At 41.0% G+C, this 21,582-nt stretch overlaps 1 protein-coding gene across 1 annotated transcript in view; it reads right to left on the bottom strand.

Moving 5' to 3' along the window:
• Positions 1–20,558: 20,558 nt before the first annotated feature.
• The window catches only part of LOC126212843 (zinc finger protein 99-like), a 117,201-nt gene continuing 116,177 nt past the window's right edge, over positions 20,559–21,582 (bottom strand). The window contains exon 7 of the mRNA XM_049940275.1: positions 20,559–20,970. Coding sequence (XP_049796232.1) covers positions 20,946–20,970 — 25 coding nt within the window. The 3' untranslated portion in view covers positions 20,559–20,945. The remainder of the gene's footprint in view (positions 20,971–21,582) is intronic.

The raw sequence follows: 21,582 nt of genomic DNA, 5'->3' as shown, positions 1-21,582 counted from the left end.
TCTGGAAGCAGATAAAGCTAAATAAATATAAGCTGCCCAGAAACAAGATGAACGAAGTAACAAAGGGACTGTGCTTTCTCAGTGTAAACTTGGGGACCTACTGTTGATTTGTAACCCCATGATTAAGAAAGGGAAGACTAAGAAATTCATGTCTCAATACGAAATGCCTTATGCCATCACACGAGTGACTTCTGTTTATGCAGATATTCATTTTCTGACCATACAGTGGTAGTATATTCTGACTGGTTACAGCTGTACCATGGTCAAGCTCTGCCACCCTCTGCAGTATCACTTGCATCAGTTCAAAATTATTTATGACAAGTCACAGTTACTATCATGCAGAAATGCAGGAAGAAAAGGACAAGTTGCTGTCAGCTCATCCTCTGTATGCCTTGAGAAATAAGCACCCTTATGCCTTGAGGTCATGGGATTGAGGTATCGTTTGTTCGAACGAGTTTTATGTGGTATTTTATTCTGTGTAAGAGTGATTTCACTATAGGAAGAAATTTATTTTATTGATGCTGTTTTGAGTAATAATTCTGCCATTCAGTCAGTCATTTTGACTGGCTAGTGCAAACGAATTGTGCTAGACTATAGAACCAGTCCCCAGTTGAGGCTAGTTGGCCATTTTTCTTTTGCAGTTTTTTATGCAAGATGCTGCCAAAATTGCTTTCTAAAGTAAGAGTGTGCCTTGCTGTATTATAAGTTACTGTATATTAACAGCAAAGTAACGAGAGAAGTGATAATGTAAATGATTAAAGTGTGACCAGAAGTAATTGCTTATACAGTGGACACGAGTTTAGAGAGATCAGTTGTTTTATAATAATCAAGTACCAGTAAAAGAGAATGTGAGGGGCTACAATTCAACATCATCAAGAGATTACTATGTTACTCAGTAAAGCTGTAAACTTTCCTATATGTGAGAACCGTACTGTGGTGATACATGAAATAACTGTTAGTTTTACATTATGTGCACTAGAGACTTTACATCATGTGAAATGGACTTTTTACGAACGCATTTACACTATTGAAAACGAGGTTTACTCAGTACTACATTGTTATAAGATGAGAATTACAGTTTTGAGGTAGAGCGATGTTTTACTTAACCAACTCATAAGCAGCATTGAAGTGAAATAGATAATTGGAGACGTTAAGTAACGAAGTCTCTTTCCAGTAGCTGATATTGATCGAATGGTTTCTTTACAGCAATACATATTTTTCTTTTGCCGAGTTTCGTACGACAAACACATACAACAAATTTTCACTTATTATCAGATGTCATGCTATTACCACTTTACTATCAAAATTTACTTTAAAATTCACAGTTATATTGTCCACAATAGGCAAGTAAACTCCTTAATTTAATACATGAAGAGACAAGAGATAAGTGCATTCACTTATATAACAGTTAAGAACCAAATCTGCAACAACCTGGCGACCTCTATATAAGTGCTTTGAGTTAATACTAAAGACTCATGCATGCAATGAGTACCCTACAGAGATCATGTACTTACACTCGCCTAAAATCTGCAAATCACAGCTATGAAATTACCCAAAACTCTCAAAGTATACACTAGTGGGAAGTTATAATGTATAAAACAGTATTATCTCAAAGTTTTGTTAGCGTTTTGTAAACAAAGAATAACTCACACTGCAAGATATTACTAGCAGTCAGGCCAACACATGCACATAGAGCAGCATAAGTTACTGTTTGGCAGGACTTTTGCACGTCAGATGATCTATATTCTTTGTATGTGAAGGATAACACAACAAAAATAAGTCCTGGCCTTCGTAATTTGTGGTAGAATGTATAGTACCTTGTTGTAACGGCAGGAACAAGCCAAGTCTAATTGCAGTACCTTGAGAATAGTACGTAGGAAGAAGTTGTAGCGCTGGACGCCAGGCGTGGCCGAGGGGTCAGCCGAGGCGGCAGTCAAACTGCTGGGCAGCGGCGCTTGATAAGAAAGCAAACAGCCATCAGATACAAACGAAGGTCTGTGTAGGGACTCGTGATAAGCAATCAATTAAGAAGTATCAACAGTAAGCATTCCTGGCTAGAGAGAGAGGTCTGGGAGTGGAGAGAGAAAGAAAGAGGGCCCTTGGTTGGGACAGCGCTACGTCATAAGGAGCCAATGAAGCGCTCAGGACGCAGTGCGTGACCATATAGGGAGAGGCGTCTCTGCCCCTCCACTCAGCCTCTGAAGAACAATAGCAACAACAATGTTTTAACGATACCAAATAAGGACAAGTTGCCTTCGACGCTACGTCATGCCAAGCGCTGGCGGGGTCGAAGGGGAAACGCTAACAAAACCCGAGAGCACGCGGCTCTGGGGTCTTGTCTGGTCGGGTCGAGTAGTTAGAGAGTGATAGCAGCAGCCGACTTGGGCTGAGGGACGGGCTGTAGGCAGGCAGCCGGAGATGGTCGCTGGAGAGCGTTAGGGCGTAGCCGCGGGACTCTAACGTAGGGTGCTAGACATATTGCACAACTTCTAGTAGGCAGTCGGAACGGTGGAGTCAGTCACCGTCTCTGTGTTAGACTTGGCCTTCCTGTGAATGCAACCACCGCGCAGTTAGGGTGAGCTGTATTCATTCAGAATAAACTGCAATTTGTTAAAGTTATCAAGACTTTAATTCTACCCGCTTCCTAGCCTTGTACCTTCACACCAGGGATTTCTACATCTTAGCCAGATCAAAAAGTCTCCCTCTCACTAAGGTCAACCGGCTAAATCCCATCCACGAATCGTGTCGCTCAATCCCTCGCAATACCCACGCTTGGGACGCGACATAAATAAAACTTTTTGGTGCCAGGTGTGGGGTTATCACAAAGGCGCATAGGCAAATAGGAGGTAGGAGCCATTAGATTTTGCTACAGCGACTGTGGCAATTGGCAGGAAGTTGTGGCGACTCGCAACTTTCAGCATTAGTAGCACCAGTACGTCAGAGTCCAGAAAGGTAGTCCTCGCGGGTGCAGGGCAACGCAGGACAGCGGCAGCGCGACGCGGAGCGACGAGGCACAGAGGTGCCTGAGCAGCCAGCGTTCGAGTCCGAGGGTCCGGGCCGAACAGCAGCAGAAGCGGCGGCAGCCGTAGCAGAGGCAGCCGAGGAGGGCGACGGGGTCGGCACAGCCCAGCAGAGCGGCGGCCGGCGCATCGCAGCAGCGCGGGACAGCGCGGGCGCAGAGACAGCGCGGAGCAGCGCGGGACGACGCGGGCACAAAGAGAGCGCGGAGCAGCGCGGGACGACGAGGATCAACAGAGCAGACGACGCATCACAAGAGAAGCGGTACTTGTAAAATTGTCTTAAGAATATTGTATCTTTGTTGTGTAAAGTATTAACTTAGTTAAGATGCCCCAAACTAATGAAGTTGCGTCATCCTCCACTAATGGTAAGATGTCAGTGAAGGAGGCCCTATGTATTGTGTCGAAAGTGTTCGAAGGGAACAAGAAGGATTTAAGGGAATTTATCGAAAATGTAGATGCGGCTTTTGAATTAGTAAAGCCAGAGGAACACGAAACGTTATTGAAGTTCGTTAAAGCAAAGATAACCGGTGAGGCTAGGTCGAGATTGCAGGTGCGGGAACGCACAGGTACGTGGCAAGAGGTGAAACGCGTTTTAGAAGAAAACTATGCCAGTAAGCGTACCATAGACCACTATGCATGGAAGATTTTCCAAGCAAGACAGGGACAAGGGGAACCAATAGCAACGTGGGCAAGCCGAATTGATGAAATGCAGAGAGATTTTCGAGAAGCAGTAAACAGAGTTACGGCCAGAGAAAACTTGACGGGTGCGATAGAACTAGTTGATTCCTTAGAAAGAGCGTACTTTATACAGGGTTTAAGTAATGATAGAATACAAACAATAGTGAGAAGCAGAGGCGATGAAATTACGTTGGCAGCAGCAGTTGAGTTGGCATTGCAGGAAGAGAGTGCGATATTGTCCATGAAAGAGCGGGGACTAGCCCCGAGGGTAACGTACACTCGAAATAAGGAAGCGGTAAAAAAAGCGAGAGAAATTAAAGAGATGAGATGTTTCAATTGTGGGTTGAGAGGCCACATAGCAAGCAGGTGTAGAAAAAACAGGCCAGAGCATAGAGTACGGGCCATGACGGGCAAAGAGTTTACAAACTTTTGCTATGAGTGTGACAAGCCGGGACACACAGACATGGAATGCCGGGTGCGGTTAAGAAAAGTTCACCCGATAGATGTAAGGGAATTCAGAGGAAATCACAGAGAAACCGATGGAGGGTTACGAGAGTGGAGATGTCCACAGTGTAATTTACCAGGGAACTGCGGAGTTCCGTGCACGAGAGTAAAAGATGTTGCGTGTTTTAAGTGTAAGCGGCAGGGCCACTACGCGAAAGACTGCCACGAAGGGCCCTGGCACGCCTGGAGAAAAGGCAGGGTGCCAGTATCGAGCAAAACAGGAAAGGTGGTACAGGGAAACTAAGAGGCGGCAAGGCCGCGCAGTCGGGCCTTGTTGCGATAGGTAAACCCACAGTGAGGGTAATCGACTGTGCAACAGAAAACGACATGGTAGTGTTGTACTGCGTAGAGTTAAAGAAGTATTTGAAGCTACTAATAGACACAGGAGCACAATTGTGTTTGCTAAAGAGGACGAGTATTCCGGTAAACAATACGCTTGGAATCAGCGAAGCAGAAAGGCTTCGGTTAAAAGGTGTAACGAGTGAAGCCGTTAGCACAATAGGCACGGTACAAATAAACTTAAGTATAGACTGATCTGAAAAGGTGAGACAGAAATTTCACGTGTACGGTAGAGGTCTAGACATTCCGTACGATGGACTGATAGGAAGAAATTTCTTAACAGAGCATAGAGTCAAGCTTGACTATGCAGGTAAAGTAATACAGCTACAAGGGCGAGATATACCCTTAGTAGTAGAGGAAGAACCAAAGGGACAAGAGATAGAAGCAGATTCAGAAATAGGCGGGGAGATAGGGCCCCGGGAAGAAAGAATAATGTTGTTGAAAGTGGACGGAAAGGTACCACGGGGGATCGAAAGAGAAATGGTCATACCAAGGCAGGAGATTGCACAAGGGGTGCATGTACCTGAGTCCTTAGTAAAAGTGCGAAATGGGAAATGCATAGTAAGTGCACTGAACGTGTCAGAGGACAGAGTTCGACTAGGAAATGTCAGATTAATAACGGAAGAATTAGAAAGAATAGCGAAAGTACGCGAAGTAAAATGTAGCACTGATGCAGTAGGTAAGACGGAAAGCCGTGCTAGTGTGTTGCGAAGGCAACTCAGATTGGATCATTTGAACGTCGAAGAAAAGAGCGCTCTAGCAGAGGTCTGCACGGAGTACGGAGATGTATTTCATCTACCAGGGGACAAACTGTCCTATACTTCTGCAGTGAAACATAGAATACCGATTGCGCCGGAACACGCGGGGAAGGTAGTGAAAGCTAGACCGTACAGGATCCCTGAAGCGCAAAAGGAAGTGCTAAAAGAGCAAATAGAGCAGATGCTGAAGGATGACATAATTGTCGAAAGCAAGAGCGCATGGAACGCACCGTTACTGTTAGTTCCAAAGAAGTTAGATGCCAGTGGCAAGCAGAAATGGAGAATCGTAGTGGACTACCGACAATTAAATGACATCACGGTAGGCGACGCATTTCCTCTGCCGAATATCTCCGATATCCTGGATCAATTAGGGCAAGCCAAGTACTTCTCGACGCTTGACCTCGCAAGCGGGTACCATCAAATATTGACGGACGAGAAGGACAGAGAGAAAACGGCATTCAGCTCAAACTATCAACATTACGAATACATAAGAATGCCGATGGGACTGAAGGGAGCCCCAGGATGTTTCCAGAGACTGATGAACACAGTATTGGCAGGTTTACAAGGTGTTAAATGTTTTGTCTATTTGGACGACATAGTATGTTATGGGAAAAACCTGCAGGAGCATAACGAAAAACTCCGGGAAATATTTGACAGGTTGCGAGAGCACAATTTGAAGTTGCAACCAGACAAGTGTGAATTTCTGAGGAAGGAAGTAATCTTCTTAGGTCATTGTATCACGGACAAGGGAATATCACCGGATATGGCAAAGGTCGAGAAGGTGAAGTTCTTCCCACAGCCGAGAACAACAAAAGAACTAAAAGGGTTTCTAGGATTGATAGGGTACTATCGACGTTTCATTGCAAATTTCAGCAAAATTGCGAAACCTCTCCATGAGCTCTTAAAGAAAGGAGTAGAGTACCAATGGGGAGAACGACAGAAGAATGCGTTCGAGGAACTGAAAGAGAAATTAGTGAATCCTCCGTTACTTCAGTATCCTGACTTTACGAAACCGTTTATAATCACAACGGATGCGAGTAACGCAGCATTGGGCGCCGTGTTATCGCAAGGGAAAAAAATTGGCGAAGACTTGCCGATTGCATATGCATCCAGAGCGCTTAACAAAGCAGAACTGAACTATAGTACAACGGAAAAAGAGTTGTTGGCTATAGTGTATGCAGTAAAGCAGTTTAGACCATACGTGTATGGGCGAAAATTCACAGTGGTGACAGACCATAAGCCACTAACATGAATATTTAGTGTGAAGGATCCGAGTTCGAGGCTCCTAAAAGTGGAGACTGAAGCTCGAAGAGTACGACTACGAGGTAGTATATAAGCCAGGAAGGCTAAACAGTAATGCGGACGCGTTAAGGCGGATAAGGCATGAAGGAAAGGAAGAGATAAGTTCAAAGCGAAATGCGGAGGCAGAAAGAACCTCCGCAGCACAAGCAAAGGCGGAACAGAGTTCCGTAAACGTGCGGCAAGCGCAAGTGTCAGGTGAGATAGACCAGGAAACAAATAGTAGTGAGGAAATTAGCCCCGAGAAAAAGGAGAGTATATTAAAAGAGATGCACGATAATCCCTTGGGAGGGCACCAAGGAATGCATAGAACATTCGAAAGGATAAAAGCGTACAAGCAGTGGCACGGAATGAAGCGGGACATTGAAAATTATATTAGGAAGTGTCCATCATGTCAAAAGAACAAAAACACACAAATGAAAACAAGGATGCCCTTAGAAATTACAGACACAGCTGAAACAGTATTTGCAAAATGTGCAATGGATATAGTGGGTCCACTAGATGTATCTAGTACAGGGAAAAGATACATGTTTACATTCCAAGACGATCTGAGCAAATTCACCGTAGCAGTCCCGGTTGACAAGCAAGACGCTGAAACTGTAGCGGAAGCATTTGTAGAAAATATAGTACTAAGATACGGGATTCCATCAGTTTTGTTAACAGACCAAGGATCGAATTTTCTGAGTGACGTGTTTAAAAGTGTATGTAAATTGTTGAAGGTAAAACGTATAAATACCACAGCGTACCACCCTGAGTCAAATGGTGCTCTAGAAAGGAGTCATAGAACAATTGTAGAATATCTCAGACACTTTGTAACAGGAGATCAAAGTTCATGGGACAAATGGGTGCCGTATGCAATTTTTGTGTTCAACACTACACCACACAGCAGCACAGGTTATACGCCATTCGAGTTAATTTACGGAAGAAAGGTTAACATACCAGGAGTAATGCAGCAAGAAACACCGCAGGTAAGTTACGATTATGATTCGTATGTCAATAAGTTAAGAGCAAGAATGCAGGAAGCCGACAGAGTGGCTAGGGATTATATTATAAGGAGTAAGGTGATCAGTAAAGGACAGTATGATCTGAAGCAGAACCCAAAAGAATTCAATGTAGGGGACAAGGTGTTATTACACGACGAATCAGTGAGACGTGGTAGATCTCGGAAACTAGATTCGCAATGGAGAGGTCCATTTGAAGTGTTAAAAGTGGAAGGTCCTAACGTAGTTATAAGAGTTAAGAGAAATAAGGAAACAAAAGTACATGCCAACAGGCTGAAGCAGTTCTTTTAAATTTCAGGTATGGCACTCAAGTGGCAAGTTGTGCAACTCACCATAGTGATAACAACATACAGCTTTGTTGCATCAGGATACGAAACGAACGATTTCAAAGTGACCCCAATACCAAGTTCATCAGGACTTTATTACGATAACGTAGGACAAGTAGAAATATACAGTACCACATGGAGAATAGTCACATATGTTAACTTAGATGTAATAACAGAAAGATTTCAGAAAGCAGAGAGGTACGGTAAGGCAGCGGTACAGAGGTGCCGTGACACATTGAAACAATTGAATGTAGGATTAATAGAATGTAGAGTACTAGATCAACAAGTTACACATCACGTGGAAAAGATTACAGATCTGCAGCAACTCGTACAGCAACTCACAAAACACGAAAACAGAAGAAAGAGAGGAGTATTCAACTTCGTCGGACAGGTAAGTAAGATACTGTTCGGGACGTTGGACGAAGCGGACGCAGCGTACTATAAAGAAAGAATAGACGCTATGGAGAGGAACTCTGAAGCGTTGCTGAGGTTAACTAAGGAACGGGTGGCAGTGGTAAGGGCCACATTAGCGGGAGTAAACAGAACAGTATATACACTAGAATCAAATGAACACATTCTAAGGACAGGCATGCAGAGACTAGAAAGGTTCATGAAAGAATACGTGAAGGAAACAGATATGGGTTTCAAACGAGTAGCATCTTTCGCCACTGTAACGGAACAAGTATTACAATTAGCGGCAGTGTTTGGCCAAATCGAAGAGGAATACGAGCAGATGATAAATGCCATTGTAAATGCTCAAAAGGGAATACTGCAGCCTCACATCATTAATCCAGTGCAAATTGTGAAGTATCTAAGTTTAATACGAGACGAATTAAAGGACGTGAAGTTTCCTGTTCCTCTCGCGGAGTCATCAGGCTACCTCTTGTTAAGAATAATTGATTTAGATGTTTTCATTTCCGGTAGCATACTAGGGTACGTAATTAATATTCCTTTAATAGATAATAATAATTATAATCTGTACAGAGTTCTCCCATTACCACAGGAGATCCCAGATATGAAAGGAAGGTACGTATACATAGAGCCAGAGAAAGAATTTCTACTGATAGATGAATCCAAAAGGCAGTACGCGAAACTTTCTGCGGATGATCTAAAATGTAAAGAACTGAGTAAGAACAGAAGACTGTGCAGACAGTCATTCGCATTGCTATCGACATTCGACCATGAGGAATGCGAAGCCAAATTATTACAACCGGTAAGAGAAATTCCGGAAGATTGTGTGCGAAAAATAGATGGGTCCAAAGGCTCTGATTCAGTGCGACTAAACAGTAACGAATGGCTATATGTAGCTCCTAAGGAAGAAGGACTGACAGTATTATGTGGAAAGGAACCCCCGAAGGACTTATTAATGGAAGGGGTAGGAAAGATAAGTTTTTATAGTAAATGTAAAGAGTATGGAACGAGAGTGTTCATACAAACAGATAGAGTAATTCATAGTAACGTAACAAAGAAAGATATAATACCTCAAATTAATTTAGAATTTGACTGTTGTGTTGTAAACGAAGAAAAGAAAAATGTCTCAATGCTAACGTTAGATTTACCCTTGGAGCACATAGTAACACAATTAGACGACTTGAAAGTCGCGGGGAAAAGACTGGATGATGTCCAGCGAATGGCAGAAAGGCAGGAGGAAGAACTAAAATATTCCAGATATTTTACACATTACTCAATAACTGCATACGTAGCTATAGCGATAGTCATTTTTATTGTAATAACATGTTGTTGTAAAAATTGTAGATGCTGTAAAAAATGCTTCAAAAGGTTATGGAAGTACTTTGACGATAATAACTGTTGTGGTAAAGTATGTATAAGAAACACCATAGTAAATCAATACCTAGAGACTGGCTTAAGCAGAAGGCAAGCTAATAAAGAAACTGAAGATGTAGTAATATATGAAAGATGTGGGAATAACCAAGAAGAGTCAGTTCTGTTCAGAAACAGGCGTTAAGTAAAATCAAAAGATAAAAATATATTAAAAGTGTCTTATAAAAAGGTGTAATCAATTTTAGTGTTTTGTCCATGTTTTATGAAACTGTACATACTTGTAATTACCAATGTTGAATGAAAATGGTAGTTTGTAGCAATGCTTTTAAAAATGTACCTTGATAAACGTATGTTTGTTAATTGTAACTGTATCAATGATTTGAAAAAAAAAATGTGTACCTTGATAAACGTATTGTGTCTAACAAAGAAGTTAATGGAATTAAGTGTACCGAATGTATATGAAAGAAAAAGAAAACATATGAAGTGTTGATGTAACAAAAGAAAATGTAAGCAAATAAAATGAGAGAATCACAATTGACGCTAGTCTGAGGAGTAACGCCAATTTCCCTGGCGGGGGAGGTGTTGTAACCGCAGGAACAAGCCAAGTCTAATTGCAGTACCTTGAGAATAGTACGTAGGTAGAAGTTAAAGTTGTAGCGCTGGACGCCAAGCGTGGCCGAGGGGTCAGCCGAGGCGGCAGTCAAACTGCTGGGCAGCGGCGCTTGATAAGAAAGCAAACAGCCATCAGATACAAACGAAGGTCTGTGTAGGGACTCATGGTAAGCAATCAATTAAGAAGTATCAACAGTAAGCCTTCCTGGCTAGAGAGAGAGGTCTGGGAGTGGAGAGAGAAAGAAAGAGGGCCCTTGGTTGGGACAGCGCTACGTCATAAGGAGCCAATGAAGGGCTCAGGACGCATTGCGTGACCATATACGGAGAGGCGCCTCTATTCCTCTACTCAGCCTCTGAAGAACAATAGCAACAACAATGTTTTAAAGATACCAAATAAGGACAAGTTGCCTTCGACGGGGGAGGTGTTGTAACCGCAGGAACATGCCAAGTCTAACTGCAGTACCTTGAGAATAGTACGTAGGAAGAAGTTAAAGTTGTAGCGCTGGACGCCAAGCGTTGCCGAGGGGTCAGCCGAGGCGGCAGTCAAACTGCTGGGCAGCGGCGCTTGATAAGAAAGCAAACAGCCATCAGATACAAACGAAGGTCTGTGTAGGGACTCATGGTAAGCAATCAATTAAGAAGTATCAACAGTAAGCCTTCCTGGCTAGAGAGAGAGGTCTGGGAGTGGAGAGAGAAAGAAAGAGGGCCCTTGGTTGGGACAGCGCTACGTCATAAGGAGCCAATGAAGGGCTCAGGACGCATTGCGTGACCATATAGGGAGAGGCGCCTCTATTCCTCTACTCAGCCTCTGAAGAACAATAGCAATAACAATGTTTTAAAGATACCAAATAAGGACAAGTTGCCTTCGACGCTACGTCATGCCAAGCGCTGGCGGGGTCGAAGGGGAAACGCTAACAAAACCCGAGAGCACGCGGCTCTGGGGTCTTGTCGGGTCTTGTCTGGTCGGGTCGAGTAGTTAGAGAGTGATAGCAGCAGCCGACTTGGGCTGAGGGACGGGCTGTAGGCAGGCAGCCGGAGATGGTCGCTGGAGAGCGTTAGGGCGTAGCCGCGGGACTCTAACGTAGGGTGCTAGAAATATTGCACAACTTCTAGTAGGCAGTCGGAACGGTGGAGTCAGTCACCGTCTCTGTGTTAGACTTGGCCTTCCTGTGAATGCAACCACCGCGCAGTTAGGGTGAGCTGTATTCATTCAGAATAAACTGCAATTTGTTAAAGTTATCAAGACTTTAATTCTACCCGCATCCTAGCCTTGTACCTTCACACCAGGGATTTCTACATCTTAGCCAGATCAAAAAGTCTCCCTCTCACTAAGGTCAACCGGCTAAATCCCATCCACGAACCATGTCGCTCAATCCCTCGCAATACCCACGCTTGGTACGTGACAACCTCATGTGGATTGATCTGGTGAAACAAGCGATTTATGGTTACGAATTTTGCCATATGCCATTATAGGAAATGTATTACGCCTTTAAAAACTATCCTTTCCTCCATGCTCCACCTAATTTACAATAGACTTCAGACGTGAAATCCTGAACATCACAGTTATGTGCATTGTCAGAAGACACTGCTACATGTCGAGACCACAGATCCAGCATGACAAAAATATAGGATATCAAGGGTAGGTCAGGAGAACGAAAGCATAGATAAGTTAAATTATATACTACTTCTGTATCACAAATGACTTAACTTCATTACCAAACAATGATACCTGAAAGGCACTAAAGACACAGAAGGTGTCAAATGTAGTTTCACAGCAATGGTTTGTGAAAGGTAATGTGTAATTATGCCCCATTCTATATGAACTTAAGAGACAAACAATTTTCAAACAGTAGCATCATCACTGTGATATGGACGAATAAGAATTACATACGGTTCTGCAAAGAAGGGTAAATGCATTGATTGTTGTAATTGCTCTTGTCACTGTGACAGTTACTCCAAAAACAGGCATGCCATTCAAAATGTTTCAAATGGCTCTAAGCACTATGGGAGCATCTGAGGTCATCAGTCCCCTAGAACTGCTGTGGACATCAGTCCCCTGGAACTTAGAACTACTTAAACCTAACTAACCTAAGGACATCACACACAGCCATGCCCGAGGCAAGATTCGAGCCTGCGACCATAGCAGTCGCGCAGTTCCATACTGAAGCGCCTAGAACCGCTCGCTCACATCGGCCAGCTGTTCTACATTACTCGTCGCCATTGTGCAGTTCCTGGCTGATGCACCTAGCACCACACCAATTTCAGCCTTGCTCACTCCTTCAAGAAGAAATATGAATAATTAAGTCTTTTCCCAATGTGGCCGCCACCAATGTTATCAGTTACAATCATTAATTAAATACTCACTAAGCCACAATTTTGTGCATCTGTCCCTCTAGTGATGTGTTTTACCTGCCAGTTAGGCTCTGCTATTTTGATGACGTGAATGCGAACGCATCTGATGCCTACCATTCCGTTTATGGGAATATTTAGAATGCTTCATGCAATCTGTTCAAATTCTCTGTGCTTCCCCATCTCTCACTAACCAATAGAGCAGTGGATATGCATACCTTACTGATACAGGTTTCTTTTGCGACCCTTTCATATCCACTGATACGTACCACATTATGCATTCACATGTAGTACACTATAAGTAACTATACAATTGGATACACCACAGCGCCTTACACACCTACAAAGTTAACGTACTACTTGTCAGCACTGCATCCCCGAGAAAAACTTTAAATGCTTCGACTCTTTTAACTCATTCACTTAACTCACGTATCTACAGGCGTTTCTGCTCATTTCACATTCCTTTACCATATTTAGCTTTGACATGCTTTTATAGCAGCAGAATAAAATTCTATGGCTTCATGACACAAATCTTGTATGGAAGCAGCACACTCTTTTCGATTCCTACCACTTGTAAGTTCATTACACCTTGATATCCTGATGAGATGACGAAAAACGTCTGATTCATCTAGAAACGAGCTCCTGCCATTCCTTTAGCTTCCCTTTATGATTAAGTTGCAGTAACTGTAGTGCATGATGTCACCTCTTTTCCTGTTAATGTATTTCTGTTTTCCAGTTCATATTGTCATGTTCTGCGATCTGTTTTTTCACCTAATGTAACCAGTTAGGTCCCTCAACAGTCACAAGACTACAGTCCTAGCCATCATGAGTTTGGACAGTTAATCATGATTCCCTTCCTAGTTCACCTCCCACTCTCATTGCACCACCCATTATATTTTAATGCATTACAATTATAAATGTAACCAATACTCTCAATTTTAATTTCGTTACAGATAACTGAAGCTGGTTTGGCCATTTTCCTAACAGCTAAGCCCTCTATTCTTTCTCATAGCTCACCAAGGAAGTTATCACTACTGGGTATGTCTACTGGCTCCCATTTTGACATCCTTGTCCTAAATCTAACATTTCTATATTCATGCCAGTTTACATAATGGACGCTTCGAAAATGTGGTTTCATTCTCATTAATTTTCAGAAAAGTGGTGATAGAAACTCACATTTATTTTTTCAACAATGTATATAATTAGCACACTACAGTGAATCATTCACATTAGCCAACTGTTGACCTAATTCTGGAACATGCCAGGCTATAACGTCTTCTGTTCTTTCTAAAAGCATGCCAAAAACAACTGGCTGTGAATTCAGTCCCCTCAAAATTCAGCCCTGCTCAACATACTTCATCAGTATTTTTTCAAAAGAATAATGATCTTTTAAACTTTTGCAAAGTTTCAAGACAACTAGCACCTGTGAACACTCTATAAATACTGCCGATCAATCATCTTGATTGCGAAGTCGTCGAACCTTGGTACCCTGTTGCTATTGCCTCTACACGAGTGCTATCTCTGGCAGCATGCAAGCAGAAACGACCAGACAATGTGTACTACCAACTCTGTCTTTTCACAGATTTAATTCTCCTTCACTGCATTACAAACACTGTTCATCCTGTGAACAAACAGTTACAGTACCACTCCGCATTGCTATGCAAGTTTGATTTAATAGAAGTACAGCTGTGCTGAAAACAAATTTGGTACCCCTGATCAGACTGATGATGATCGCTGTGATAAAGCTCCCCAGCGAGCTTCGTTCTTTGTTACGCAGTATCATGAAATCCTAGTATCCTGGCATGTGCAACTCAATCACATTGAAGACAACTTTTGGTTACCAACTGACAAATCCATAATATAGCCGATGTGCTAATACTGAAATACGAAGAACTTAAAAACGCGATCCAGCGTGACTTAATAACTGCACACAGGGAACTGTGCAAACTGACTGCTACTTTGGAAGGGACCAAAGCCTTACAGATCTTGTTGTATAACACCCACGCAACACTTGCATGTTAACACTGTGCACACTACCATTCAGTCAAGACTGCAACAGAGCCTCAGCCCTAACTCAGCCCTACTCCATCTAGGAATCAACCTTGCTGTATTATTGCACTGCTGCTATTGTACAACTGTCATCATCTACAGATGTTTTAAATGTGCAGATATCCCTACCCATAACTTGCGCCAGTCGCAAATTTGAGTGTTATTACCTTCTGTTTCTCTGTCGCCTGTGTGGCTGCCTATGAACGCACTGTGTTGCAAACGGGCATCCTGATCGTTTCCAAGGGTTGTCTATCACACTGCCATGTAGTTCGAGTTTCAACTGTGCATTCACACTAATTATTACAAGCCTCGTACCTTATTACTCTACATTAGTGCATTGTGAAATTGCATTGCTTTTAGGGAAAACTACAGAATTCCCTTGCTCTCACATTGTTGTTGCAATGCACAAATCTTTATTTATGCCCACTGGGAACAGATTACTGTATTTGGTAGCACAGTCGACTATAGTAGCAGTTCTCTGCTGTGACCATGCATTTAAACTCCAGACTTCTCGAGTTTCTCTAACAGTAGACTTTTATTCAATGTTCTTATTATGATGTATCACACCCACCATTAGGTTATTTGCTCATTTAACTTACACACAGAATAGCATTTAATTTTTTCTTCTAATTTTCCTCAAACACCTTTTGTGCTGGCACCCAATCGACAGCCTGCCTACACTATCAAAAAAATCAAAGACTCACCTTCTGCAAACCTTTGATGAATACTAGCTTGGGAAAATTGCAAGTTACCATTGACCACGGCATTGCACACATCACTGAGTGGAGTAAGCTGGAATTCCTACATAGAGTGGTTGCCCCGGTGTCATGTATCTTCCAGCCACTGTAGTTATCCTCAGAATGGTTATATGGATCATATGTAATCCAGGATACTGTGAACTATTCAGATTACCCAACAGCTGCTGCTTGTGCACCACTGGTTTGGTTATTTTATACGCAAGTGGGTTTTGGATCCTGGCGCAATTCAGTCACGACTCTCGTTTATGACTAAGCATTAGGAGATGGGATGCTAATATGTATTAGATTGTTTCCATTGTATAATTTTGTTATTTTGCGTATTTTGCAATATGGGCGAGCATTAAATTCCACTTAGTTAAGGACCAAACCAATGATATAGGAAATAACCAATATCAATAAAGTTAGTTAGTTATTGAGTTAGTTACGTGTTCCATTGATCAATAGCACGGAAAAACCATTATGATGTGGAACGTGTCAAATGCACAAGAAATGCGCACAGGACACAAGTTGCTTGTTTTGTTTACATTATAGTGTTTACATTACCTAAATATTTCTATTATCTACCCCATTCCCTTAAATGGCACAAAATGCATATATTATATCTCCAGATTTATTTACTCATATTCAAGAATTCATCTATGGTATAGAAGGAGTTGTCAAGGAGTTATGATTTCAATTTGTTTTTGAAACTATTACTGCTGTCTATCAGACATTTTATTTCATCTGGTAATTTATCGAAAACTTTTATAGCAGCACATTTTACACCTTTCTGTGCCAAAAATAGGTTAAGTAAAGGATAGTGTAGGTCTTTCTTTTTTCTGGTATTGTAATCATGAATGTCACTGTTGATTCTAAACTGGTCCATGTTGTTAAGAAAAAATTTCATTACTGAGTAAATGTACTGTGAAGCAGTTGTAAGAATTCCTAACCTTTTAAACAGATGCCTACAAGATGTGCGACTATGAACCCCACACATTATTTTAACTACTTTCTTTTGACCAATGAATACCTTTTGCCTAAGTGTTGAGTTGCCCCAGAATATTATTCTGTATGACATCAGAGTGGAAGTATGCAAAGTATGTTAGCTTACTAATTTCTACATCCTCAAAATTGGCAACTATTCTGATTGCAAAAGTTGCTGAACCTAGTCGCTTTCGGAGATCCAAAACACGAATTTTCCAGTTGAGATTATCATCTACATGTACACCCAAAAACTTAGTATGCTCTACCCTGGCTACAGACTTCTTTTGATGTGTTATGTTTATTGAAGGAATTAAACTTTTTGCAGCAGAAATTTGGATTATATTTTCATAGTTCAGAGGAAACCCATTCACAGAATACCAATTAATAACTTTTCAAAAGACCTTATTTGTATCATTTTCTATTGGACTTTCCTTTACTGGATTAATAATTATGCTTGTATCACCAGCAAACAGTGTCAGTTCAACATCTTGTTTCACATAAGAAGGGATGTCATTCACATATACAGTATCAAGAACAGGAGGAGACCCATGATCAAACCTTGTGGAACACCTAATGTAATTTCATTCCAGTTAGATGAAGTGGCAAACTCCTTCCAATCACTAGAAGCATACAGGGAGACTTTTTGCTTCCTGTTCTGTAGATATGACTTAAACCACTCATATGCTTTTCCATTTATACCATAGAATTGTAATTTCTCTAACATAATGTCATGGTTCACACAATCAAATGCTTTGGATAAGTCACAGAATATTCCTACTGGTGACATTTTACTATTTAAACACTCTATTATGTAGACAATGAAATTGGATATTGCTGTCTCAGTGGAACAGCATTTCTGAAATCCAAACTGTGATTTACTAAGTATCCCATTACTTTTGACATAGCTAACCACTCTTGAGTACATTACTTTCTTAAACATTTTTGAAAATGCTGTAAGCTAGGATACTGGCCGATAATTATTGGCATCTGTGGTTTCCCCTTTATGTAGGGAGGCCTGACAATGGATATATTTTAACCTGTCTGGAAAAAATCCCTGAGTCAGTGATGCATTACATATGTGACTCAAAATATCAGCTGTAATCGCTCCAAATTGTTTTGATGTCGTTTACTCTTAAAGAACATTTATTTTTCAATGATTTAATAATTTTCCTTATTTCACAAGAGTTTGTTAGATGAAACCTAATCTGACTAAAATTTTTCAAAACTGACTCTTCCATGTGCTGCCTGGCTTTTTCTTTTGAACTATTCTCACCAATCGTTTCTCCTACGCTTAAGAAATGATTGTTAAATACATTGGCTACTGTGTAATGTTGGTTAAGATGGTCTCATTCTCTTTATCAGTAATACTACCTACCCCACTGGTTAGTTTTCCTGTCTCCCTTCTAACAACATTCCATATTGATTTTATTTTATTGCTGGAGTTGTTAATTTGTTCTCTAACATATATATTTCTTGATTTCCTTACAACTATTCTCAGTGTGTTACAATAATTGTTATAGTGTAAAACTACTTCTTGCTGTCTCATACAGTTTTCTTTTTCTTTCTGAAGACACATTAATACCTACAATAATCCAAGGTTTCTTTAAAAATATTGTGGTGTTACATTTAGTAATTTTCTTTGGAAAACAATGTTCAAAAAGGGATATAAATTTATTAGAAAATATGCTGCATTTATCATTAGCATTTGGATCATTATATATATCTTCCCAGTTTACATTTCCTAAACTTTCTCTGAAGTGATCTATAGATACCGGGTTGAGCACCCTCACACTTTTACTTAATGGTTTCTGAAGTGTACACCCCGTTATGTTTTGTAAGTTAATCAGTTGTGCATCATGGTCAGATAATCCATTAACCACAGGGAAAGCATGTGTTTGTTCTACATACAAATACATTATCTATTAGAGTACTACTGTCTTGAGCTATACGTGTAGGGATACTGATTACTGATTCTAAGTTATATGTTGTTAACAACACTTCTAGTTCACTTTTCCTATCAGGATTGCTTAGAAAAGTTAACACTGAAATCACCCCAGATTAATAACTTCTTTTTGTCTGACAGACATCATAATAGGGAGTCAAACTTTTTTATGAATAGCTCCCAATCTCCTAGTGGAAACCTGTACACTGTTGCTAATATCAACATTGTCTAGCTGAAGTTAACATGCACAAACCTCAAAGTGCTGATCAACACAAAATTTGCTCACTTCAACAGTTTTGTATTTATACCCTTGTTTTATGAAAATGGGAACTCCTTCTTTATCCATACTAGATCTACAAGTGTAAGATGCTAAATGATACCCATTTATACTGACATTTTCCATCCCCACAGTTACATGGTGCTCAGACAGACAAAGTATATCAATCTCATTCTTATTTTCGAGATCATCTAAATACATTATCAGCTCACCTACTTTTTTTTATTCCTCTGATATTTTGGTGAAGTTGATATCATCCTTAGCTTTATCCTTGTTTGCTGTGGATGAAGTTTCTTTTCTTCTATTTTCCTTGGTTGTTGTCTGTCTGGAAATTGACTTTAACCTAAAAAAACGTGTCTGCCTTGGTCGCAATAACCACAGGGATCACCCCTTGTGTGACTGTGGCCCCCCTTACAGTATCTGCTAATAGAGAAGCTAATTTATCTTCCCCCTTCCTAATAAGGCGCAGGCCATATGTAGTGTAGCCCCACCTACCAATAGCATCAACTGGACCAACACTCATGTGAGACTTTGCCGGTGTCTGGAGCATCCTGTTCAGTTCTGTGTTAACACGCGATACCCAGGGCTGATCATAGCGCTGAAATACCTCCAAAAACCCAACATTCGTGTGCCCAGTTTCTGTTCCTATTTCATCCAGATCACTCCTAATACTATACCCTGGATTCATAGCCAGGCTGCTTACTGCTCCCCCAACTATAATTACCTGATTTTCCTTCTCAAAGTCCTTGCATAGCTGACATAAGTTTTCTGTCACCTGGCTAAGACTAGCACTTGGTTTCACAAAACTTGTGACCTGGTATTCTGTCCCTAATTTCTCCTGTAGCTGTTGGCCCACACCCCTCCCATGACTGCTACCTATAAGCAGAATTTTTCTTTTCCTATTCTGGTTTGATCCCGACCTGTCTTTTTTCTTTAAGCTAATATTCTGCTTCAACCTACATTCAACTAAATCTGGATATGGCCCTTCCTCCACTACTTCAGATAGCAAGCCAAACTGATTTCCTAACTGAATTTTATAAGTTTTATCAACTGTTTCCCTTCTTCGCCCTTTGCTTGCTACCTTTTACCAGCGCCCAGAGTCCTTTTCCTCCCTTAGCTTAAATAATTCCAAATTCGCGATTTCTAATTCAGCCTTAAGTGCACAAATCTTTGCCGCCAGTTCCGCGATTTTTCTATCCTTTCTATGTAACCTACACTGCAATGGAAGAGCCTCATTATCTATCCTTGTTTCCTCTCCGCTACACTCTCCCCAATGAAACCACAACCTACAGTCTATACAGAACACTCCCTCTTTCAAATTTCTACAGCAACCACCACACTTGTCACACATGGTTTGATAGTAAAACGTAACACAAAAGCAGAAAATAACTTCAACAGCAGAATAGTTTTCTAACCTGTCCTAGTATGTAACTAAACATTAATGTAAACAAACTTATAAACTTGGCTCAGAAATTTTTAATCAACCACACAAATTCTGGATGAGAGACACGAATTAATTTAACTTTGAAGAGCTAAGTCTAGTCAAAAACAAATATCTACACTCATACGAAATTTACGCCAAAATATGTAAACAACAACGCAACTGCCGGCCTTTACAAAATATTTCCTTTTCGATGTAATTACGTTTAGAAAAGTAAAACCTTCAATACATAGATTAGATAAGAAGTAAATGCACTAGTCTAAAATGTAATATTAACTAAATTAGCTCTTATTCCAATATTAATCGGTTAACTTAGTGAGAGCTTCATACACGCACATCTGCCTGGCTACAGGGTTGTCAACCTAAGTACATGAAATAAGACTTAATAAAACAATGAAAGTGTTACAGTTGTCTTAATGAGATTAGTTTATTATGGATATATAATCAGTTTGTAATGTATCCTTCAATAACTTTGTAATTTTAACTTTTATACTACAAACTGCAGAGATTATAGGAAAAGTAATAAATCTTATTAATATTATTGAGCTAGGCCTCCTTTTGTATGGAAATAACCAACCAACCTTCGATGATGCACCCATCTGATGCAGTGTTACAGCCTTTCATGATCTGCGAGGCTAGACCTTCACAACTGGTAACAACATTTGCTGGCCCCAATGCTGTCATTCTGAACCACAATACTCCATCACTGTCCACTGGCATCACCATTGCACCAGCTTAGCCACTGCCCAGCTGATGTATCTTGGCAGCCCTCATGCTGTCCCTGCTGGCTCAGTACATGGTCAGCACAGCTGTTGCCTCGGCACCACCACACCACTGTATCAGTGCATCATTTCAGTTGGCTGCGTATATTCCTACAATAGCCACAATTATTTCTACAATAGCCAAAATTGGCCAATTCGAACACTAAATTATTGTACTATTATTTGTCACTTCTTCAATACTTTTAGTTTTCTATTCATGTCCACTTTTTTTACTGCATTTTGGAAATTATTTGTTTCCCCTATTAGAACGTTGCATCCTTTAGCAAGAGCCACCGGTCCAAAGGAGCATTTTCAAACATCAAACTACTACTTTTGTAATTTTGAAATAATTAGCCTGCTGCTATGAAGGGGGAGTGAAGTGTGTGTGGTAGATTGATAGACCGAGTGGGGAACACTTTATAAAATACGTTTCACTTCAGAGCTGTGGCTAGTCAGGGGCTAGTTCTGTATCAGTTACCACTGTATATGCCTTGCTCACATTCATACAATTCTGACAGAGGATACTGATGAGGAGACACTTCCGAGAAGCATCCTTAGTGAGGAAAACCTAGAAAACCATCCAGCAACCAATGAGACCGCTGTTAATGGTCACATGGGGCCATAGGCCATAGCCGGGATAAATTTGGCTCACTATTGGCAACCAGCTTTCAGTCTGATCAGAGGTGTGCTTCTATTCCATTCTCCAGCACTATGCCCCTCAGT

The sequence above is a fragment of the Schistocerca nitens genome, chromosome 11 (assembly GCF_023898315.1).
Source record: "Schistocerca nitens isolate TAMUIC-IGC-003100 chromosome 11, iqSchNite1.1, whole genome shotgun sequence".
In the NCBI taxonomy this organism is placed as follows: domain Eukaryota; kingdom Metazoa; phylum Arthropoda; class Insecta; order Orthoptera; family Acrididae; genus Schistocerca; species Schistocerca nitens.
This window is presented reverse-complemented; position numbering and strand designations above follow the sequence as displayed.